The 19234-nt window shown below is 44.3% G+C and overlaps 1 protein-coding gene across 11 annotated transcripts in view; it reads right to left on the bottom strand.

Moving 5' to 3' along the window:
* The window catches only part of MYO9A (myosin IXA), a 215298-nt gene that overhangs the window by 127051 nt on the left and 69013 nt on the right, over positions 1 to 19234 (bottom strand). For all 11 annotated transcript variants that reach the window (XM_060260402.1, XM_060260406.1, XM_060260403.1 and 8 more), the window contains exons 3-4: positions 10572 to 10666; positions 5206 to 5268 (exon numbers count right to left, since the gene is read on the bottom strand). In XM_060260402.1, the coding sequence (XP_060116385.1) occupies positions 5206 to 5268; positions 10572 to 10666 (158 nt within the window). The remainder of the gene's footprint in view (positions 1 to 5205; positions 5269 to 10571; positions 10667 to 19234) is intronic.

The raw sequence follows: 19234 nt of genomic DNA, 5'->3' as shown, positions 1-19234 counted from the left end.
TTAGTTCCATCCAGAAGATATTCTCAATGTCAGTTAGTTGTTATAGGCCTGCCGGAAGAGGGCTGTCTTACAGGCCCTGCGGAACTGCCCTAGGTCCCGCAGGGCCATACCTCTTCCGGCAGCTGGTTCCACCAGTAAGGCGCTGTTACCGAGAAGGCCCGATCCCTGGTGGATTTCAGGCGGGCCTCCTTTGGCCCGGGGATTACTAACAGGTTTTGTGAACCCGATCGTAGTACTCTCTGGGGAACGTGTGGGGAGAGACGGTCCCTAAGGTAGGCAGGTCCTAGGCCATATAGGGCTTTAAAGGTAATGACCAACACCTTGTACTGGACTCGGAATGTTATTGGCAGCCAGTGCAGATCCCGAAGCCCCGACCGAATGTGCTCCCATCTTGGGAGCCCTAATAGCAGCCGGGCAGCGGCATTCTGCACTAACTGCAATTTCTGGGTCCGGCACAAGGGTAGCCCCATGTAGAGGGCATTACAGTAGTCCAACCTCGAGGTGACCGTAGCATGAATCACTGTTGCTAGGTCGTCGCGTTCCAGGAAGCGGGCCAACTGCTTCGCCCGCCTAAGATGAAAGAATGAGGACTTGGCAGTGGCTGCTATCTGAGCCTCCATTGTCAGTGAAGGCTCCAAAAGTACCCCCAAACTTTTGACCCTGCTTGCCGCTATCAACGGCGCGCCGTCAAAAACTGGCAGGGGGATTTCCCTTCTCGGGCCACAACGACCCAAGCAAAGGACCTCTGTCTTCGCCGGGTTCAGCTTCAGCCCGCTCAGCCTAAGCCACCTAGCCACTGCCTGTAACGCCCGGTCCAGATTTTCTGGGGCACAGGCAGGCCGTCCGGCCGTCCATGAGCAGACAGAGCTGGGTGTCATCAGCATACTGATGACAACCCAGCCCATACCTTCGGGCAATCTGGGCAAGGGGGCGCATATAGATGTTGAATAACATCGGGGAAAGTACCGCCCCTTGAGGCACTCCGCAATCGAGCGTGTGTCTCTGGGACAGCTCTTCCCCAATCGCCACCCTTTGTCCCCGACCGTCAAGGAAAGAGGAAAGCCATTGCAAGGCCAGCCCCTGAATCCCCGCGTCGGCAAGGCGGCACGCCAGAAGCCGATGGTCGACCGTATCGAACGCTGCCGATAGGTCTAACAGCATCAGCACCGCTGAGCCGCCTTGATCCAGATGCCTTCTGGATCTATTAGTGGATTGCCTTTTAGATGCTAGTAAGGTATCCATCACTTCCAAAGAATACCCTTGCGATTAAATGCATTTTCTCCTTGGAGGTTGGCAAGCAGCAAACTTCCACTTGGTATTTTAGAAGTTTTTACTCTTATTCCTTCTAGGCAGAGAACTGGCTGGGGAAGAGGAAATCCATTAATGGCTTTCCAGGATCACCTCTTAAGAAACACAAATGGGTTTAGACAAAGCAATGGTCAAGCCTTCCCTCCCCCCCACTTCTCCAGGCAGGGAATAGAGTTTAGATGGCTTTAGGCTACAACAGCCCAGGAATAATCTCCAGGAGTGGACTGTAAAAAATGCTTCTCTGATCTGGCCTGACCAGGTGAAGTGGAAGAGGAAAACACAGATGATAGATCCTCCTTCCAACAGGAAATAGCCCTCTTTTTTTGGGGGGGGGGGGATGCTGCAGTTCAAAGAACTGTAAGCTGGGTTCTGCAAGGAGGCAGCTATATTGATTGTGCTTGCCTACAGACTGTGAGAGATTGTCAAGGTAACTGAGACTCTGTAGAGATTTGTAATTAGCTAAACTTAAAAAGTCTGTCCTATTTTAACAGTTAGTAGGATATGCATGGAGAGACGATTTGCATTTTTACCAATTTTCTTTTGTTTTCCTTGCTCAATCTGGTGTTATGCTAAAGGTATGCTTAAAAACATTTTTTAAATTAATACTTTGCAACTTTTGATGCTGGGAGTGGTTCTCTCTACCACACAGACCTACACTGTTTCAGACATACTAATTTAAAAGGGGCTCTAAGGGGAGTTGGCAAGTAGCTATTCCCCCCAATGACACCCAAGGCATTACTCTGTTCCCACAGTGGCCAGGCACTGCACAGCGGGAGACTTAAAGGCAAGGCTGCATAACTTGAAAGGGAAGCTGGGAGTCCCATCCCTCCTGGTGGGCAATTCCTTGGAAAAGGGCAGGTGGTGATAGCAGCTACACTAGTGAGAAAGAAACGGCTCTCCAGCAAGTAGGAACCCCTAAGAGGGCAGGGTAGAACAGGGCCTGCAGGCCAGAGCAGGCTGGTTCTGCCACAGCCTAGTCATAGTAAGTTGTTCCACTCAATCTCCAGGCAGTTAAATGTAGCCACTGAGGGTGTGGATATCATACTGGGCCTTGCTGTATCATACTGGAGTTATTAGTGGTGGATAGATTGACAGCTCCTGAAGGATGGAAGACCATGGACTTTGAGACCAATACAGTGCTACTACGATGATCTCTGCCTTCTACTTCCATACCTTTCTGATCATTTTTGGAAGAACCAGAGTGGCTAGATAGGCATATAGTAGACAGTTTGGCCACTGTGATGTCAAGGCATTGTTTGATTTGACTTTGGGATGGTAAAATCTGGTGAAGAACCTGCTCCCTTGATGGTTGGTCAGTGACGTAAAGAGAACCATCAGAGGATGAACGAGTTGTGCTGTAATCAGCTGGAACAGTTCCTTCTTCAAGGACCATTCCCCCTCCTGAATGGTCTATGGGTTGAGTCAATCTGCCTGGATATTCATCGATCCCTTGTATCACTCGATGCTAGGTTCTTTTCTGCCCACACTAAGATTTGGATTGTTTCCCTGTGGAGCACTGAAGATCTGTATCCTCCCTGTTGAGATACGTTTTGGCTGATACATTGTATGTTCTGATTAGTACATGTTGGCCTAGTATTTGTGAGCTGAAGTGCAGCATGGCTAGGTGGCTTGCCCGAAGCTCCAAGAAGTTGATGGGTAGTTTTGTCTCACTGTTGGACTATACTGGTGATAGTTCTAGTATTGCTCCCCATCCAGAGACACTGGCGTCTGTGAATATCTATCTCATCCTCGGAATGCAGAATGTTTTTCCTTGGGTATTCTTGCGCACCAGACAAGATAGGTCTTCACTTTCAGTGGAACTTGGATAGAAAAATCTTCCTTGTTCCTAAGTTGTAACTGGAACGGTCTCAGGAGTTGCTGTAATGGTCTCCTGTGTGATTGACCACACTGAACAGTGCCAATACTTTAAATCAGTAGGCCCATCAGTTTCATGAGAGTTTTAGTGATGAGCCCTTGAGACATCTCCTTCATCTTCTTTGCCTTTATTTTGGTTAGGAAAAGATAACTGTGTGTTGTGCCCAATATGACATCAAGATGTTTTAACCTCTGTATGGGTATTAAGGAGCTTTTCTGAAAGTTGAACTCATATTCCTGTAAACATCTGATCACAGCTTCTGTGACTTGAAGTGATTTGGTTGTTGAACCTGATCTGATTAACAAGTCACCGAGATAAGGGTAGACGTACTCCCTTCACAACTGGGTTTATTAAGATCCTCGTGAAAACCCTCTTGAGTTGTTGAGAGGTCGAATGGAAGGGCTCTGAACTGCAGATGGGATCCCCCAACACAGAAGCAGAGAAATCTTTTGTGTCCAGCAAAGATCGGAAGGTGGAGTTATGCTTCCATCAGACCTATTTAAGTGAGATATTCCTCTGACTGCAATGACTCTGTGATGGACCTGAGGGTCTCCATTCTGAAGTGCCTTAGTTTAATAAACTTGAAGTACTTCATCCTCCTCCTCATCTGAAATTCCTCTTCTTCCCTTTCCTTCACTATCTGAATACATATCTTGTTCCCACCGAGAGTCATCTCTCCTTCTTTGGTATCATCTTCCTTCCTAGCTGTCTTACTGGGCCAAGTAGGGCTTTCTCTGCCTGTGAGGAAAATGACTAGAAGAGGGGGAGGAACAAGATTTGTGCCTTTCATCTCTACCCTGACACAAGTTTGTGATCTTTTCCTGCATGTTTTGTCTTAGAAGGGCTAATAATCCAGGGGAAAACATTGAGTCTCCCAATTCTTGTGCATTACTCACAAGGAGACCCACTGTATCTCTGTTGGGAGTGGATCCGGATGCTGCTGCTTCTTGCTCTGAAGTGCAACTTGTATGTTTTCCTCCCAATTCTGCAACCTTTTTATGGCTAATGGATGTGGGGTAGACCACGCCGCAGTCTTCTCCCAGTTGGTTGGCATGATCCTCTCCAGACATGGCCGCGATGTCTTCAGCTGGTAGGGAGGAATGCACCTCATTTTGGCATACTTTTGGTTTTCATTTCCCCTTGTCTCAGAGCTGGCTTTCAGGACAGTTCCTGGTTGGGTTTGCCGTGGTCTCATCGGTATTTAAACTACAAACTGTTTTTAGGAGGGGGGGCTTCAGATTCTCCCTCTAAGAGGAAGCTCCATTTGAAGTGGTCAAAAGACATGCTTTGAACTCCTGGCCAGCTGAGCCACTAAGAAAATGGCTGCCGTAGTCAACTCTTACTCTTGCTGACTGAATGATTAGATTGCTTCTGTCTTTGTAAACACATGAGTGTAGAATAAGAACAACAGGGAAGGTCACAGAAAAGTAGAAGCCACATAATAGAAATAGAAGCAAAAGCAGGGAAAAATAAAAAGGAAGACATTTATACAGTAATAAGTGAGACACAGCCTATTCTAAGTTCTCTCCCTTATCAAGGAAGGAAAAGAACTGGAGGGATGGGTGACTCCCACCAAGGAGACAGGTAGAAGAAAGAAGTTGTTCCTGCCTTGCTGAACAAAGGGTGGGAATCACCCACCAAAATGTCCTCCACCCCAGAGAGAGAACTCGTGAGTCATCTGCCTTCCAGAGCTAAGATTCCTGATTCTGATGCTGACCTATGGAATCCAAGGACTTCCTTGTTCCAACATGACTTTATTCATGGAAGCAAAACATATGGGTGAGCTACTAAATGTCAAGAGAATCTAGAATAGTGATGTATGAACAAGTTCAGATCTAGGGCAGGAGCTACTGTCAGTAACAATGACAAACGATTATCTAACCTCATATGTTTTCAAAAAAACAGAATACACGCGCGCACAGCATATGAATACCATGCATTAACATTTGTAATTATTATTTTGGTTTGCTTTTCTTTATTTCCCCAAATACTTTATGCTTATTACTTCATCCATTACTCACCTCTCATTATGTTCCTGATAGACTAGCCTAGATTTTTCCAGTAGATACTTTTCAACGTAAGCCCTACAGGAAAAAGGGGAGAAAAGGTACATTGCTTTGCAGAGTATTGTATGAAAAGAACCAAGAACCAATTTATTTTTTACAATCCACTGTACGCACAGCTCTGTGACTGGAGTGGAGAGAGGCCTTGTGCACATACAAAGTCTATGTTTGCAGAGAAATGGATGCAGAAGACAATTTTCAGACAGAAGATGTTTGATATCTTCTGGTTACCTTAAGGTTTCAATCAGATACAAAATATTGAATACAGATGTCGAAACATCCAGCTTCCTGAGTGACAGCCAATGGACGAATTTAGAAACAAATCCAAATATGACAGGACTACATTAACCTGATTCCTCCGCACACTAAAACCACCTGAGAATTGGATCTCAGGTTGTGTGGCAGTCAGAAATCTTCCAATAGTGCTTCATCATTTAAACTGCTAATTCAGTTACCTAGCAGCAGATAACGTGCTGTTCTCATCCACTCCTTGTTCTGCAAAAGCACTGACAAGCACCAGGGCAAAGAAATAAAGGCAGTGATTTCATATGCTGCGTCTCTATTTGCTCCTTCGGCATGGTTCTTCATTTTCTAAACCCCTTACGTGGTCTTGTTTTTAGATTAAGGCAGCCCAAATTCTTTAGATTTCCTTTGGAAGAAAAACAGTCCAACCCCCTTGGTCTTTTAAGATCTCCTTTTATGCTCAAAAAGAGAAAAACGAGCAAGAAAGTGAACAATACTCAGGAGCTGGCAGAACTGGCTACTTTTGAACGTAATTCTTAGTATAGTTTCCAAAAGTGGAAAACATTTTTAACTCAGGTTTCCATTTGTTAATTTGCTCCCACAGATTCTGTTTGGGGTGAGAATTTCAGAGGGTTATGATCCCTTCCCCAAACATGGGAAGAAGGTAGCGAACACACTGTGAGGACTCACACTTGTTTCAATGCAAATAAAGAGGCTCTTTGAATCTGACAGACAGATCCCACTAGCTGCCACTATTCTGATAACTCCTTGCATTTTAATTGGGAAATTAAACAAAAGAATTTAAATAATCATTTAGACTGAGGTTCAGCACTGAGTATATTCTGATTCATCTCAGCTGTGAGAAAAAATGTATACATATGACATATCTATTATTAGAGGAGGCTTTTAGTATTTAATAACATTTATAACCTTGTCAGATATACAAGCTGCAGACCTCAAGGCCTACGTAATATTAGCCATGAGGTACCTTGTTTTCTGCCAAGTTAGCAGCCCAAATATAAAGCTCGCTTTTCTACAACTTTAAAGAAGAAAAGAAACTGGGGCTCTGAAAAATTAGCTTGCCCCATTTCACTAATGTTTCTTATTACTTGTGGAATTCAGGAAATTACAGCAATGATGCACATGCTCTTTTCTGATCTATTTTCAGGAAAATATCTATATTTATATGCAGTCTCAGGGTGTTCTGCTCACCCATGCTGTTCTCTTCCTTGTGTTCAATCTGCCAACTGCAATCTATCTCTTCCCAAATAACAGACATACTATGGTAACACTGTGCAAAGTGAACCATTTTGTTAGCCTTCATGGCTTCTGTGGTAACCAAGAAGAAACTACCATCAGTGCATAAACAAAACTTAGGATCCTATAATCCTAGATTGATACAGTGCTTCCATTCCCATATATTAACCCCCCCCCCCAAAAAAATGGTACAAACAGCAAGCAGCCTGTTCTATGTGTGGGACAAACCCACAGTAATCACCAAAAGTTCACGAGACAATCTCAACAGGCACTCTCAAAACCTGTGCTGCTACTTAGACAATGGTGACTTTGCCCTTAGCTAATGATACTTATTTGGATTTCATTTTGGCTTGATGTCAACTGGTCAAGGGCAGGAGTTCATCATTAGTAGGATGGTCCAGGCTAGTCCTATCTTGTCAGATCAGGGTTGGCCCTGGTCAGTAGTTGGATGGGAGACCACCAAGGAACTCCAGAGTTGCTATGAAGAGGCAGGCAATGGCAACCACCTCTGACTGTCTCTTGCCTTGAAATCCCTATGGGGTCACCATAAATCATCTGTGTCTTGACAGCACTTTCCACCACCAAAATGGATTTAGCATCCCATTTCCTGAGACATTACAGACTGCCCTAGTTTGGCATGAGAAGATGAGTACCCAAGGGAGGAGAACAACCTGCCCCCAAAGTCACACTTTGCCAGAGCCTCCCAATGAGGTGAAGCCAGCACTGCTACTGCCCTCTGAGCCAATCAAAGCATTGGAGGCCCCAGCATGGACCCACCCACAACCAGACCTCCCAAGGTCTCCCAAAGCATCCCAGGAGCAGAGGAGACAAAGGGCTGGGGCTGAGGTGTGTGCACCTGGCAGCATGGGCCTCCCCCTGCTAAGGAAATACTAGGAGAGACTGATGTCACCACAAGATCTGGGTCCCAGTACTCCTTTTGAGTAGATGAACTGACTCAGTTTGTGGGGATGAGCCTAACATGGGACCTAGTGGCATCTGTAGGGAAACTTCCTATATAAGGCTGCAGAGAGGCTGCAGAGGGGGACAAATTGACTGCAACCTTGCTGATAATCCAATCACCTGCCTCCCTTGCTTAGCTCTTGGAACTCTGCTACTTGACCTCAGCCTGCTTTTGGATTGTGACTCTGGATTATGTGGCCTGACCCTGAACTTCTGACTTTAGACTGTAACCCTAGAACCATTGCTGTGAGACCTGCTGGGACCTGGGACCTGCCTCCAACCTGCGAAACAGGATAGAAGTCACCACAGAAGCAGACATTGCTGGAATGCACAGAAAGTTTTTCCAATAAGGGAGAGACCCTTCCCTTAAAAAAAAAATAGAGCTTTGTTCTGCTTTGCTCATGTGGTTTTCTTCCAGATGTAACAAGACTCAAATTCTGTGCCCAAGAAACAAATGTCTGGTGTGCCCTCCAATCTTGGAAATCTTTATTAGGGCACCACAGTTATTCTTGGTAGCCTCAGATAAACATCTGTGGAGCCATCTTCTTCACATGCTAATGCTTTCTCAATGAATATATTTGGAGGCCTGAACATTTCAGTGTTGGCAGCCCTGGATGTAACAACAAACAAGTGCTGGTGCATACAACTCTCCCAAACAGAGGATGTATCCATCAACAACGGGATATTTACATCCTGTCGGACTGCAAGACTCCTTCCTTCTCAACTACATAAGGAACATGACATGGACTGGCATGCACTGTCAAAACTGAGAGCTGCTTGCCTAGTAAACAATTATGGTGATGTATGAGAAATTACTGACAGGGAAAAACAGCACCCAACTTTTAAAGGAATCAAAAACACAGAAGAAATGAACCTTCTTATAGCCTTCCTTAAAATGGCGGAGCTTTTACTAGATAATGAAACACAACCGGAAGATTCCAGATGGTTTCAGCTGTAGCACGTCTGTCAGACTAGACAAAGCCATTCAGAAACAAGGAAGAGCTGCAGTCCTGGTTAATGATGCAGGAAGAAGAGAGGCTTCCCAGCTTTCACAGGCTTAATGTTTTCAGGCTCTCAAAGAGGTCAGGCAGCCAGACAGCTGTGTGTGTGTTACAAGGGAATCCTGAGAAGTAACAGCTTCCATGTAGAACAGATTTCCAACTCGAAGACTAAAAGACTAGAATTCAGTTTTATAAGCATGCAAAATAATTTGGGTTGAAGACAAATCGCTCATGCTGGTGCTGTGTCGCTTAGTTTCATAAGATTCTAGCAAATTTGGAAAAGCACTTGCCCTGGATTCAAGCAGCAGTGAACGTTACATCCCCCCCCCCCCACTTGATTCAAAGCCAAATGAAATCCAGGGAAAGATTCCTTTTGAATTCTAAATAGGGTGTGCTCAACAATTTCTTATACCAATCAATAAAAAGAACAGGCCTCAGCAGTTTCTCTTTGATTAAACTGAAAGGGCAAAGAACTGTAACTGAGAAAAGAAAGCTTCCTTAACCAAAGATACCTGTTGACAATCAAAGGTTTCCCCTACCCCTTTCCTAGATATTCCTCAGTACCTGATTTACATGGGACATTTCATGTTAAGGATGGGCAGAGTCCGGGAAAATGGAAGACTCATTTCAGTTCGTGAGGCCACATGAACTGCAAACCTTCATGGACCTTCCTGTTTACTGAACCGGTTCGTTTTGTGAGGTTCATGATGTGATACAACAGCCCTCCTGTGAGCTAGAGATGCCAAACTCGCAGCCAGTCTCCTGCTGACTCTCCTCTAACTGCCCTCCACGTTTGGTGAGGATTGGATTTAGGGGGGGGTGTGACTTACAGTCCCCCCTCCCCAAAAGCAGGTGTCTTAAGGAAGGTGCTCTCTGGGGAAATCACAGCCAGTTCTCTTCCCTCTTTGTCTCTACCTCTAAAGTACACACTGCATGCCTCCTGCCTACAGAAAACAACAATGGCTGCTTGTGAGCTGGGGTATATATATCATTCTGTTCCCACAGAACAGAATGGGAGCTCTCTTATTGGCAAGAGAAATCTCTTAAAGCCATCTGGATTTGATGTTGTGCAAGCATCTTGTAGCACAGTCCTAAAAGCACTTTCCTGGGAGTAAGTCCTATATAACATGGGCCTTGTGTAGATCTGCTTGGAATTACTCCCTAAACTACCTTAAAGCAATCTGACTGAATCTCTCCTCAGCATGCAGTTCAGGAGTCTTCCTCTGCTCAGCTGATGCTAACCAATCAGAACAGCCTGTCACTCAAGGCTCTCTGGCTTCTGTGAAGAATGAACCTTTCAGTCCTTCAGCACTTCTGAGCTTCTTAAAAGTGCAGCCCGTCGCACCAGCACCCAACACCCCCAACCACACTGTTCACAGGAGGAATGACTTTCAGTTCCCTTTCCTCCGTCTCTGCCTCTAAGTAACACACACAGTGCACCTGCTGCCAATGGAAAACAATGGCTCTATGTGAGCTGGGGGCATATATCATTCTGCTCTCACAGAGCAGAATGGGAGCTCTCTTATAGGCAGACAGCTCTGCCTCTTGAGCTTTGGAGGACCACTATTGGTGCTTCCAGGGCTGCAGACGTCCACCCCCCATTGCTTTGATGATAGTAATATATTGCTGCCAGCATGTCACTGCAGATATATCCCACCATGAGATGAATGAATTTCCAAAAACCATGTGCAGAATCATGGGAGGGTTGCTGAGGTGAGATCATGTGGACCTCAGCTCACGACCTGGGTGATTTTAGCTGTGAATTTAGGATCACGGGAAGGTTTGTGCCCATCCCTATTTCACATTCCTATCAGGCGTGTGCATATGCCAACACAGGCCCTTCAGCAATTGCTCACCACTTACCCACGCACAGTGCCCGTCTCCTGGTAATTCACTTGAATAAACTTGCCAAAGCGACTAGAGTTGTTGTTGTGTGCTGTCTTCGCATTCCCAAAAGCCTGTCAAAATAGAAAATGTCAGTACTCAGGTACCTAGAAGTGGCTCCAGGATACAGATTTCCTAGGTTCACTTTTGAATTATGAGTTTTAGTAACAGAATGCAAGAGAAGAAGGAAGTAATAAAGACAGAATACAGCAGAAATGCTTCAGGCAATATTCATGTTTAATTTGCAATCTTAGGCAGAAATATTAGTTTCTGTGAATAAAACCCACCGTCATTAAACGCACCTGTCAAACTCAAAAATCAGCATTCAAAAGGGGCAAATTCTTTTGGTTCTGTTGCACAGAAATGCCATCTCTTGAATCTGGTTTTCTTATTTCACTATTGGCTTATATTTAATTTTAATAAATACGATACTGAATCTTACAAATTAATTTTTTTTGCAATGCTGATAGCGTTTTAAAAATTGATTGCTCGTAAGAACTCCAATCCCAACCAGTTCAAAACTGCATGAGGTGAGACAGCAGAAGGAGGGTTCTGCTGCTACAGCAAGCTCCCTCTTTGTGATGTATGGCTGGCCTTAAAATCGTGAAAGATTTAACACCTGCAAGCTGGCACAGCTCATGACTAGATTTATATGGAGAACCAAAAAGACACTGTGTGCTGTAGATTGGAAGTTCAACTGTGCACATTCTTTTACAGCTCTAATGAAACAGTACAATTAAGAAACAAAAAACATTCTTAAAAGCCTACTTATCACATGTGGCATAAAACACTAGAAAGTGATTTAATTTGCCTGATTCCCCCGCCCCAACATTAAAATATACCATATTCTGTTTCACTCATTGTGCCTTCTGCCTAATGCTGCCAGCTCTTCTGAATGAGGTACCAAGGACAGCAGCTGTGAGGCAACATGTACGACAACCTTGCTGCTACACAAAGGCAATAGGTTTGCTGACCCACATTTTACCCCACCTGCAGTTGCAATGTGGAGGTAACGAGTGACTGGATCCCACAAGACTGCAGTGCATGTTGCTGCTACTTAGCTTGCCATACTACAATTTAAGCTATGAAGAAAAGCGGGCTGCATGGTTCTAAAAGTCCATGCATTTAGCAACAAATAGAAGCCCTACCAATAGTGACCCCCCCCCTCAAGGCAACAGCATATAACAAAGCCAGATGTCATAAATCAAGGGAGACAAATGATATTTGTGGGGCTGAGGTCAAGGAGAAGGAGATCCCCTTATAATGAACTCTGTGCATGCTCAAAAGTACTCTTTCCTTATGTGTGCAATGACATGGAATGTTAATTCTGGTCTTAAAATGCACTTGAGCTTGATAGCCACGCTCTAGATATCACAGCTTGCGTTTGTAGACTTTGCTAAGAAACTAGCTAAAAGCTGGCCAATTTTTCTATAGACACAGAAACAAACTATAAATTGGCAACAGCCATAAGCTTGTTAAAAGGAAGCTTACTGACCGCTCCCTACTCAGACGAATGAAATCTGAAAGTGGATTGCCATTGGAGAAAAATGACAAGCGACAACATGCCTGACCCCAAAAATATTTCCTCTGTGAAAGTTCTGGCAGGCCTGGAATGATAACATAAAAGGGATCCCAGATCACAAACACAGCTGTACCACATTCTTAGCATTAACTCATTAATTCCAAGATTTGGTGAAAGCACTTCAGATGGGGCACACCATCCACACCCGCAGCAATGTCAGCCCCCACAAACCAGTGTAACAGAGGAACAACTCAGCCAAGGAACTTAGGGTGGTGAATTTCAAGAAGTAAAATTAAGGTATTCAAAACAAATTTCAAATATTATATTGTATGTAAATATTGTTATTTTTATCCAGCCTTTCAGTGAAAAAGTCAGCACTTGAAGCAGCTCATCATCAAAATCTAATATACATAACAACCAATGTTCCCTCTAAGCTGCAATCTCTTGTGAGCAAAAATTCTACTTTGTGAGCTACTGGTATTAAAGTTGTGAGCTACTGCATAAATTACTGTGCTCTAGGGCCATCTTTCCTGAGCTAAGACAAAAATGTGTGTGCTGGAGGTTTAAAATCTGTGAGCTAGCTCACGTTAACTCAGTTTAGAGGGAACACTGATAACAAATAGCATCCAGTACCAAAATCTCCTGGAAAGGGGAATTCTCAGCTGGGTCTGGGCTTAGGCACAGCAGAGGGGTGCTCAGCTGCTACCTCCCTTATTTACAAGTTCTGTAGGCCCCCCCCCCAATGTTTTTATCATTCTGCACAGGGCTTTTTTTGTAGAAAAAAAAACTCATTTGCATATTAGGTCACACCCCCTGACACTAAGCCAGCTGGAACTGCATCCCTGTGCATTCCTGCTATTTTTTTTATTTTTTTAAATCCCTGATTTTGCAGAAAGTGTTGAATGGAACAGTTCAGAAGGTCCTTTTAATAAAGAGAACAGGTCATAGTTATGTCAGTGAAAAGTTAGGCAGTTTTTATTGTTTCGGTTTGCTGTATACGCCATACTATTGCACCACTTCTCTAATTTTGTAATCCAGAGGTGCATTTTTTTTTGTTTAGTGCCCTAAACTAGTTTTTGCAATGCTGTTTTATTGCATCATTCATTGGGGGTATGCGTGTGTGCTGTTGAGTTGCAACTGACTCATAGCAAGCCCAGGACAATGGGGGTTTTAAACCATAAATAAATATTCTCAGTGATGATCAATGGTAGTTGGGGGGGGGGGCAGAGGTGTCTTCAGTCGAGGCCCGAAGCTACAGTGGGGCCCAGGTGCACCCTTTCAACTCCCCTTCCAACTGTATGGCCCCTCCATTGGAGGGCCCCCAATCCGTCCCCTTTGCTCACTGCCTCTCTGAACAAGTAGTAGCATTGCTCCGGGTGCTTTCGCTTTTTTCTCTCCCCTTCCCTAACACAGCGTGCAGACCAAAGGGGAGGCGGGGGGAAGAGTCAAGAGATCCGTCTCTCTGATAGATGGGCACATAAGAAAGTGGTGGGGGAAGCAGAGCTGCTGTGACTGCCCAGGCGATAGGGGATTAGTTTGTGGAAATCAAGGCAGCTTACAGTGCTGAGAGCCCAAGATCACCAAACTGGGTGCCCCCCCCCCGCAACAACAAATCCTGCTGTGGGCTGCGCCAAACATTAAATCCTGGCTACGGCCCTGCTTCAGCCAGTCCTGGATCCAGGCACAAGAGAGAAATGCCTGGCTGCTCCATCCTCCACTTACGTTCTGAATAAAACTTTCTTGGTCTTAGAGGTGCTACTTGACTCCTGCTTTGTTCATCTAATACCTTCAGTAATGGCAGAAGGTGTCTGCAGGGAATGGGCAAAGACCACAAAATAGCCTTTTCAGTAGTTGTGATACGGTGGTGTTAAGATATCTTTTCTCACCCCCACCCCTCCCCCCCTCTAAACACAGAATGGTCATATCCTGTGTTTGCAAGGCCAACCCAAAATAACTTTGTTAGTCACAGTTGAGACAAGTGGATGAATTTCAAAGAACTCTGTTAAGAGCAAGTGAGAGAATTAGAGAGGAAGGAGTAATCAGGAACACCAATCTTAATCACCTTAATACTCAAATGGCTTGCATTAGTCAGGGGTGGGGAACAGTGGCTCTCCAGATGTTTTTTTGCCTACAACTCCCATCAGCCCCAGCCATTGGCCATGCTGGCTGGGGCTGATGGGGAGTTGAAGGCAAAAAACATCTGGAGAACCACTGTTCCCCACCCCTGCACCAGATAAAAGTCCCTTGGTAGTAAACTTAGCACATATCTGTCCCTCTCCCCTCTCCCAAAATCCTCATACCAAGGGGGAAAAGCTTGGGATACTGTTTGATTCTGCATTTGCTCCCAAGTTAAATGTTACAACAGGCTCTTAAAAATCACATGGGTTGGGAGGTTGCCTGCTGTTCATAAATAAGAGTTGGTTTAAAATACAACAGTGTGGATCCAAACTTTTGGAGTGGTTAAGTCTCTGCGTCTGGGCTATTTCCCCCCATCTTTTGAACTGTCAGTCCAAAGACAGGCTTTTTGAACCTGGAGTATATCTACCTATCTATCCATCCAGAAAACTATGACTTTGTCTCTCAAAAATCTATCCAATATTCTGAATCACAGAATAATAGAGTTGGAAGGAACCGCCAGAGTCATCTAGTCCAACCCCCTGCACAATGCAGGAAATTCACAAATACCCTCCCTAAATCCACAGGCTCTATATTGCTGTCAGATGGCCAGCATGTGTATGTGTAGTCTTAAAAATTGTTAATGCTATGGTTAGTACTTCAGGCATGTTTTAATTAGCTGCTCTTATGTATGTTCCATTAAACATGTCATGCTGCTTGCTCCTTCACACTTTGGCTTGCTTTATTCTTTTTGCATACCACCTTGAAAGGCAGGAAGAGCGTCTCTAACTTTTATAAATATAAAATTTAAGATTTCTTTTCTTCTTTTTAAAAGAAAGCATATAAAAACGCACTGAATGTTTGTCTTACATTTCCAAAGACTTAAAATAGAAGAAGAATCGCAGATTTATACCCCACCCTTCTCCCTGAATCAGAGACTCAGAGCGGCTTACAATCTCCTATATCTTCTCCCCCCACAACAGACACCCTGTGGTGTGGGTGGGGCTGAGAGGGCTCTCACAGCAGCGGCCCTTTCAAGGACAGCTCCTGCGAGAGCTATGGCTAACCTAAGGCCATTCCAGCAGGTGCAAGTGGAGGAGTGGGGAATCAAACCCGGTTCTCCCAGATAAGAGTACACACACTTAACCACTACACCAAACTGGCTCTCTCTCCAAACTGGGCCACCGAATGTGCACACACAGTTTGGGTGAACTGGATGATTTCACAGCTCATAGTACCAAAAAAGAGACCTCGATATTTCTCAATAAGCAGTCTTTTGTTTTAAACAAAGCTGTTTTATTGTTAGAAACTCAGAAGCTGTACCAAGGACACAAGCCTTGGGAGTAATGACTTATACAGGGTTACACAGTTGCTATATAGGATACCATACAGATGCATAATTGAGTCACGGGTTCAAAGGTTACTAAACACTATCTCTTTTATTACTAAGGAATTTAGGCTATTAAAAAACATCTCCCATTCTCACACTTCTCTAGCAGAAGATAAGAGTTGTCTGTGTGAACCTGTGGGAGAGGCGACTTGAAAGTGGTACCAGCTAGGCTGTAGCATAAACATCCTTGGGCCAGATGGATTTATTACTTGCCCAATGGTTGTAAATAAGGGGGGAGCAGTAGAGAGCTGGTGACCTGCTCTTTGTCTAAGAAACAATTATGTTACAGAAAAAAGCGCGCTTGACACCTGGACATCAACCCAGAGTTGCTATTACATGCTAACTTGGTGTGGGTTTCCTTCCAGTATTAATAAAGCTGGATCTGATGGCAGGCTGAATTCTGAATGTCGTTTCCCTGAGATCGCTTCTGATCCCTGTTCCACCTTCTGCCAAACAAAAAGTGTCAGGGTGAGCAGTAGGGTCCTTGCCACTGGGAAGCCAACCTGTGGAATTCCTTACCAAGTGGCACCTCCCTGACCACCTCACTGTCATCCTGGCTGCAAATGAAAAGATATTCTGATTCTCCTTTTTATGGCAGTACATATCAGATTCTGCAGACAAGGCAGATGCTTCGTTTTGTGTTCAGTGTTTTGTTTATTACCATTTTTACTGTATCCCCTCCCCCCAGTTGAGCTGCCTGATGGTTTTATAGTCTACTGCTTTCATTTCCCAGGGTCTTTTTATGGCTTTTACAAGGATTTAGTGCTACTGTCATTTTGGCTGGGCTGATACATTTGGTCAGATTTTAGTATTTAGTATCAGCTAATAATATAAAATATTCATGGTGTAGAGTGGTAAGTGGCAGTACTGCAAGCTCTGCTCGCAACTTGAGTTCGATCCTGGCAGAAGCTGGGTTCAGGTAGCCAACTCAAGGTTGACTCAGCCTTCCATCCTTCCGAGGTCAGTAAAATGAGTACTTAGTTTGCTGGGGGTACTGTGTAGATGACTGGGGAAGGTAAAATGTCTGCCAAGAAAACGTCATGATGTGGCGTCACCCATGGGCTGGTAATGACTCAGAGCTTTACCTACCTTTTACCTTTAATAATATAAAATACCTCAGTACCTTCAGGCAGAGAGAAGACTTGCTAACACACTCAAATATTTGTGATACAGGTGAAATACTGGATACAACAGCCCTCTAAGCATCACTCAGGTACCCAAAATCACTCAGGTAGTTTTTGAACAGCCCTTAAAAAGTAGTGTTCTTTGAAATTCTGAGAATCTTAAGGAGTAGGATGAATCTTCCTTCTCTAACTAAATCTGTATAAGGAGTAGGATGAAGCTTCCTTCACTAACTAAATCTGTATAGACTTTCAAATGCTAATAATGGTGATTCATGCACAGAAACACTGAGTCTCCTCAAAAGGGTTTATTGTCTTCAGTAGATCACAAATGGCAGTTATCACAACGATTGCTTACTGAATGCCCTGAAATGAATGAGTGTTTTGTTTCAGACACTCAGTTTAATCAATCTAAATATAAAAGTGCACTGGAGAAAGTCCATCAGCTCTCCATAAATAGCTGGAACTGTCTAAAACAGATGCTGCCTTACCAGACACTACATTTTCATCTTTATTTTGATAGCTCAAAGAATTCTCCCAATCTCTAAGCAAGCAGGGAAAATATGAGATGCGAAATCCCAGGGCTGTCAAGCAAGTCATTTCCCACCAGAGAGTACACAGATGGAGACTGGTGACAGAAAGGAAGGAACAAAGATTCATATTCTAAAAATGAAAGAATTAGGGGTCTGGCTGTGAGACTGCATAAAAGGGTGAAAGCAGCTGGGTGAAGCACCTGGCCCTAGACCCATAGTGGGTAAGGAATTGCATGGGGAAATTGGGGGGCATGAGTCAAAAGGACAGCTAGTGTGTGTGGGGGGGTGATAAGGGAGAGATGATGGTGTGACTGGGAAGGAAGGCAGCCAACACAAACAGGAACCTCGCAGTGGGAGAGTGAAAGTGGCCGTGGAAGAGGGGAAGCTTGCTCAGTTATGACTGATGGAGGATATAGGAGGGAAATAACTAAATGCAGATGTCTGAGGAATTTAGCATCAAAATGCTTTTATTTTTGGAGCGTATACACCTAAGGCCTCAAACATTTCCAGGATCTAAACTGGCCCTTAGCAATTTCCTAATGAATATCACCAGCGTAGTCATAACGAGAACATTAACATATATTCTATTGTCTCCATGAGCCAGCCAGTTTCAAAATCCATTAGTTGGTGCATTGCATGTGCTACTTGGTTTGAACCATATGGTCACCACCACCAGGATGGCTTACCTATTACTGAAGCTCAGTTCCGCGGCACATGGGAAGCCTGCAATGCCTTTGGTAACCAAATGGTACCCTCCAGGGAAAATTTCATGGAAATTATCAATGAAGTAAAAAACCTTGAGGCTACATTAGTCCATATTTGACCGCAGAACACATCTTGTAGCCAGATGTAAGGATACAGTTCTTTCCCCACAGAAATAAGGCCAAAAATGTGGCATTATAGAAGAAAGGGGATTTGAAGTAGATATGAAAGGACTTACACAGGTTCAAGGGGAAATCTGTGATCTTGTCACAGACCGAATCCAGTAAGACTGGTAAAGCAGGCAATCTTGGCTGACTTCAGAGACAGGGAAGCAGCTTTTCAAAAAATATGATGAAAGTCTTATTGCAGAGTGTTCCCACTGGGTATGCAGTGCCTCAGAATACTCTGCATGCTCTTAATTGCAGGATTTGGAACCAAGGATGCAGCAAATATTTTGGCAACATGCAGTACAGCCTGAGAAGAATTTTCTCCATAAAATAAACAGGATTTCCTCAGAATCTCTTGCTACTTACCATGCATCCCACAAATATCAGGCTGGCTGGGCACAAAGATGAAGCCCTGATCCCTTAAGTGACTGAGAACCTACAAGCGGACTATGGGATTTTTCCTGCTGAGGCAAGAAAAGGACTGCTGAAGATGGTGGAGTGTGTGTGCTGCCACTGCTGATAACAGGAAGATGTGCTTTCTCTCCTCGAGTTCCTGTCCTGATGGGAGAAACCATCAGTCAAGGATGTCCTTCTCCTCTAAGTGAGGATGTGCCATCTCTCTCCCACCGTCACCATGCAGATTTCCTCCCTTGCTGATCTTAACCATGGTTGGTGCTACAAGGTTTTCCTATGAACCAGAGGCCCACTTCAGATCCTTTGAATATCAGTGCAGAGCTGATGATCAGGAACGACCACTGGATACTTACCATGAGGGGTCCCCTCTCCTCTGAGAACAGGACATCTTGTGGGTGATTCCTAACCTACTTTCAGGGAGACAGGATTTGAAGTTTCACTTCCTGTTCTGGTTAGGAGTCACTCATCCCTCAGTTTGGGTACTCCGAGAAGCAGTAATTCATTGGAAAAAAGACTTGTATAAAAACTATTAATAACCTCAACAAAAAGGAAACATTCCAGAACAGGAAAAGAAATAACAACAGCATCTTCTCTTGAAACATAAAGCTTCAACAAACCATTATTGGTACGATGCTAACCCTGTACTAAGGTCACGTACCCCATTGCTAAGGTAAATAT

The sequence above is a fragment of the Heteronotia binoei genome, chromosome 19 (genome assembly GCF_032191835.1).
Source record: "Heteronotia binoei isolate CCM8104 ecotype False Entrance Well chromosome 19, APGP_CSIRO_Hbin_v1, whole genome shotgun sequence".
NCBI classification, from domain to species: Eukaryota; Metazoa; Chordata; class Lepidosauria; order Squamata; family Gekkonidae; genus Heteronotia; species Heteronotia binoei.
This window is presented reverse-complemented; position numbering and strand designations above follow the sequence as displayed.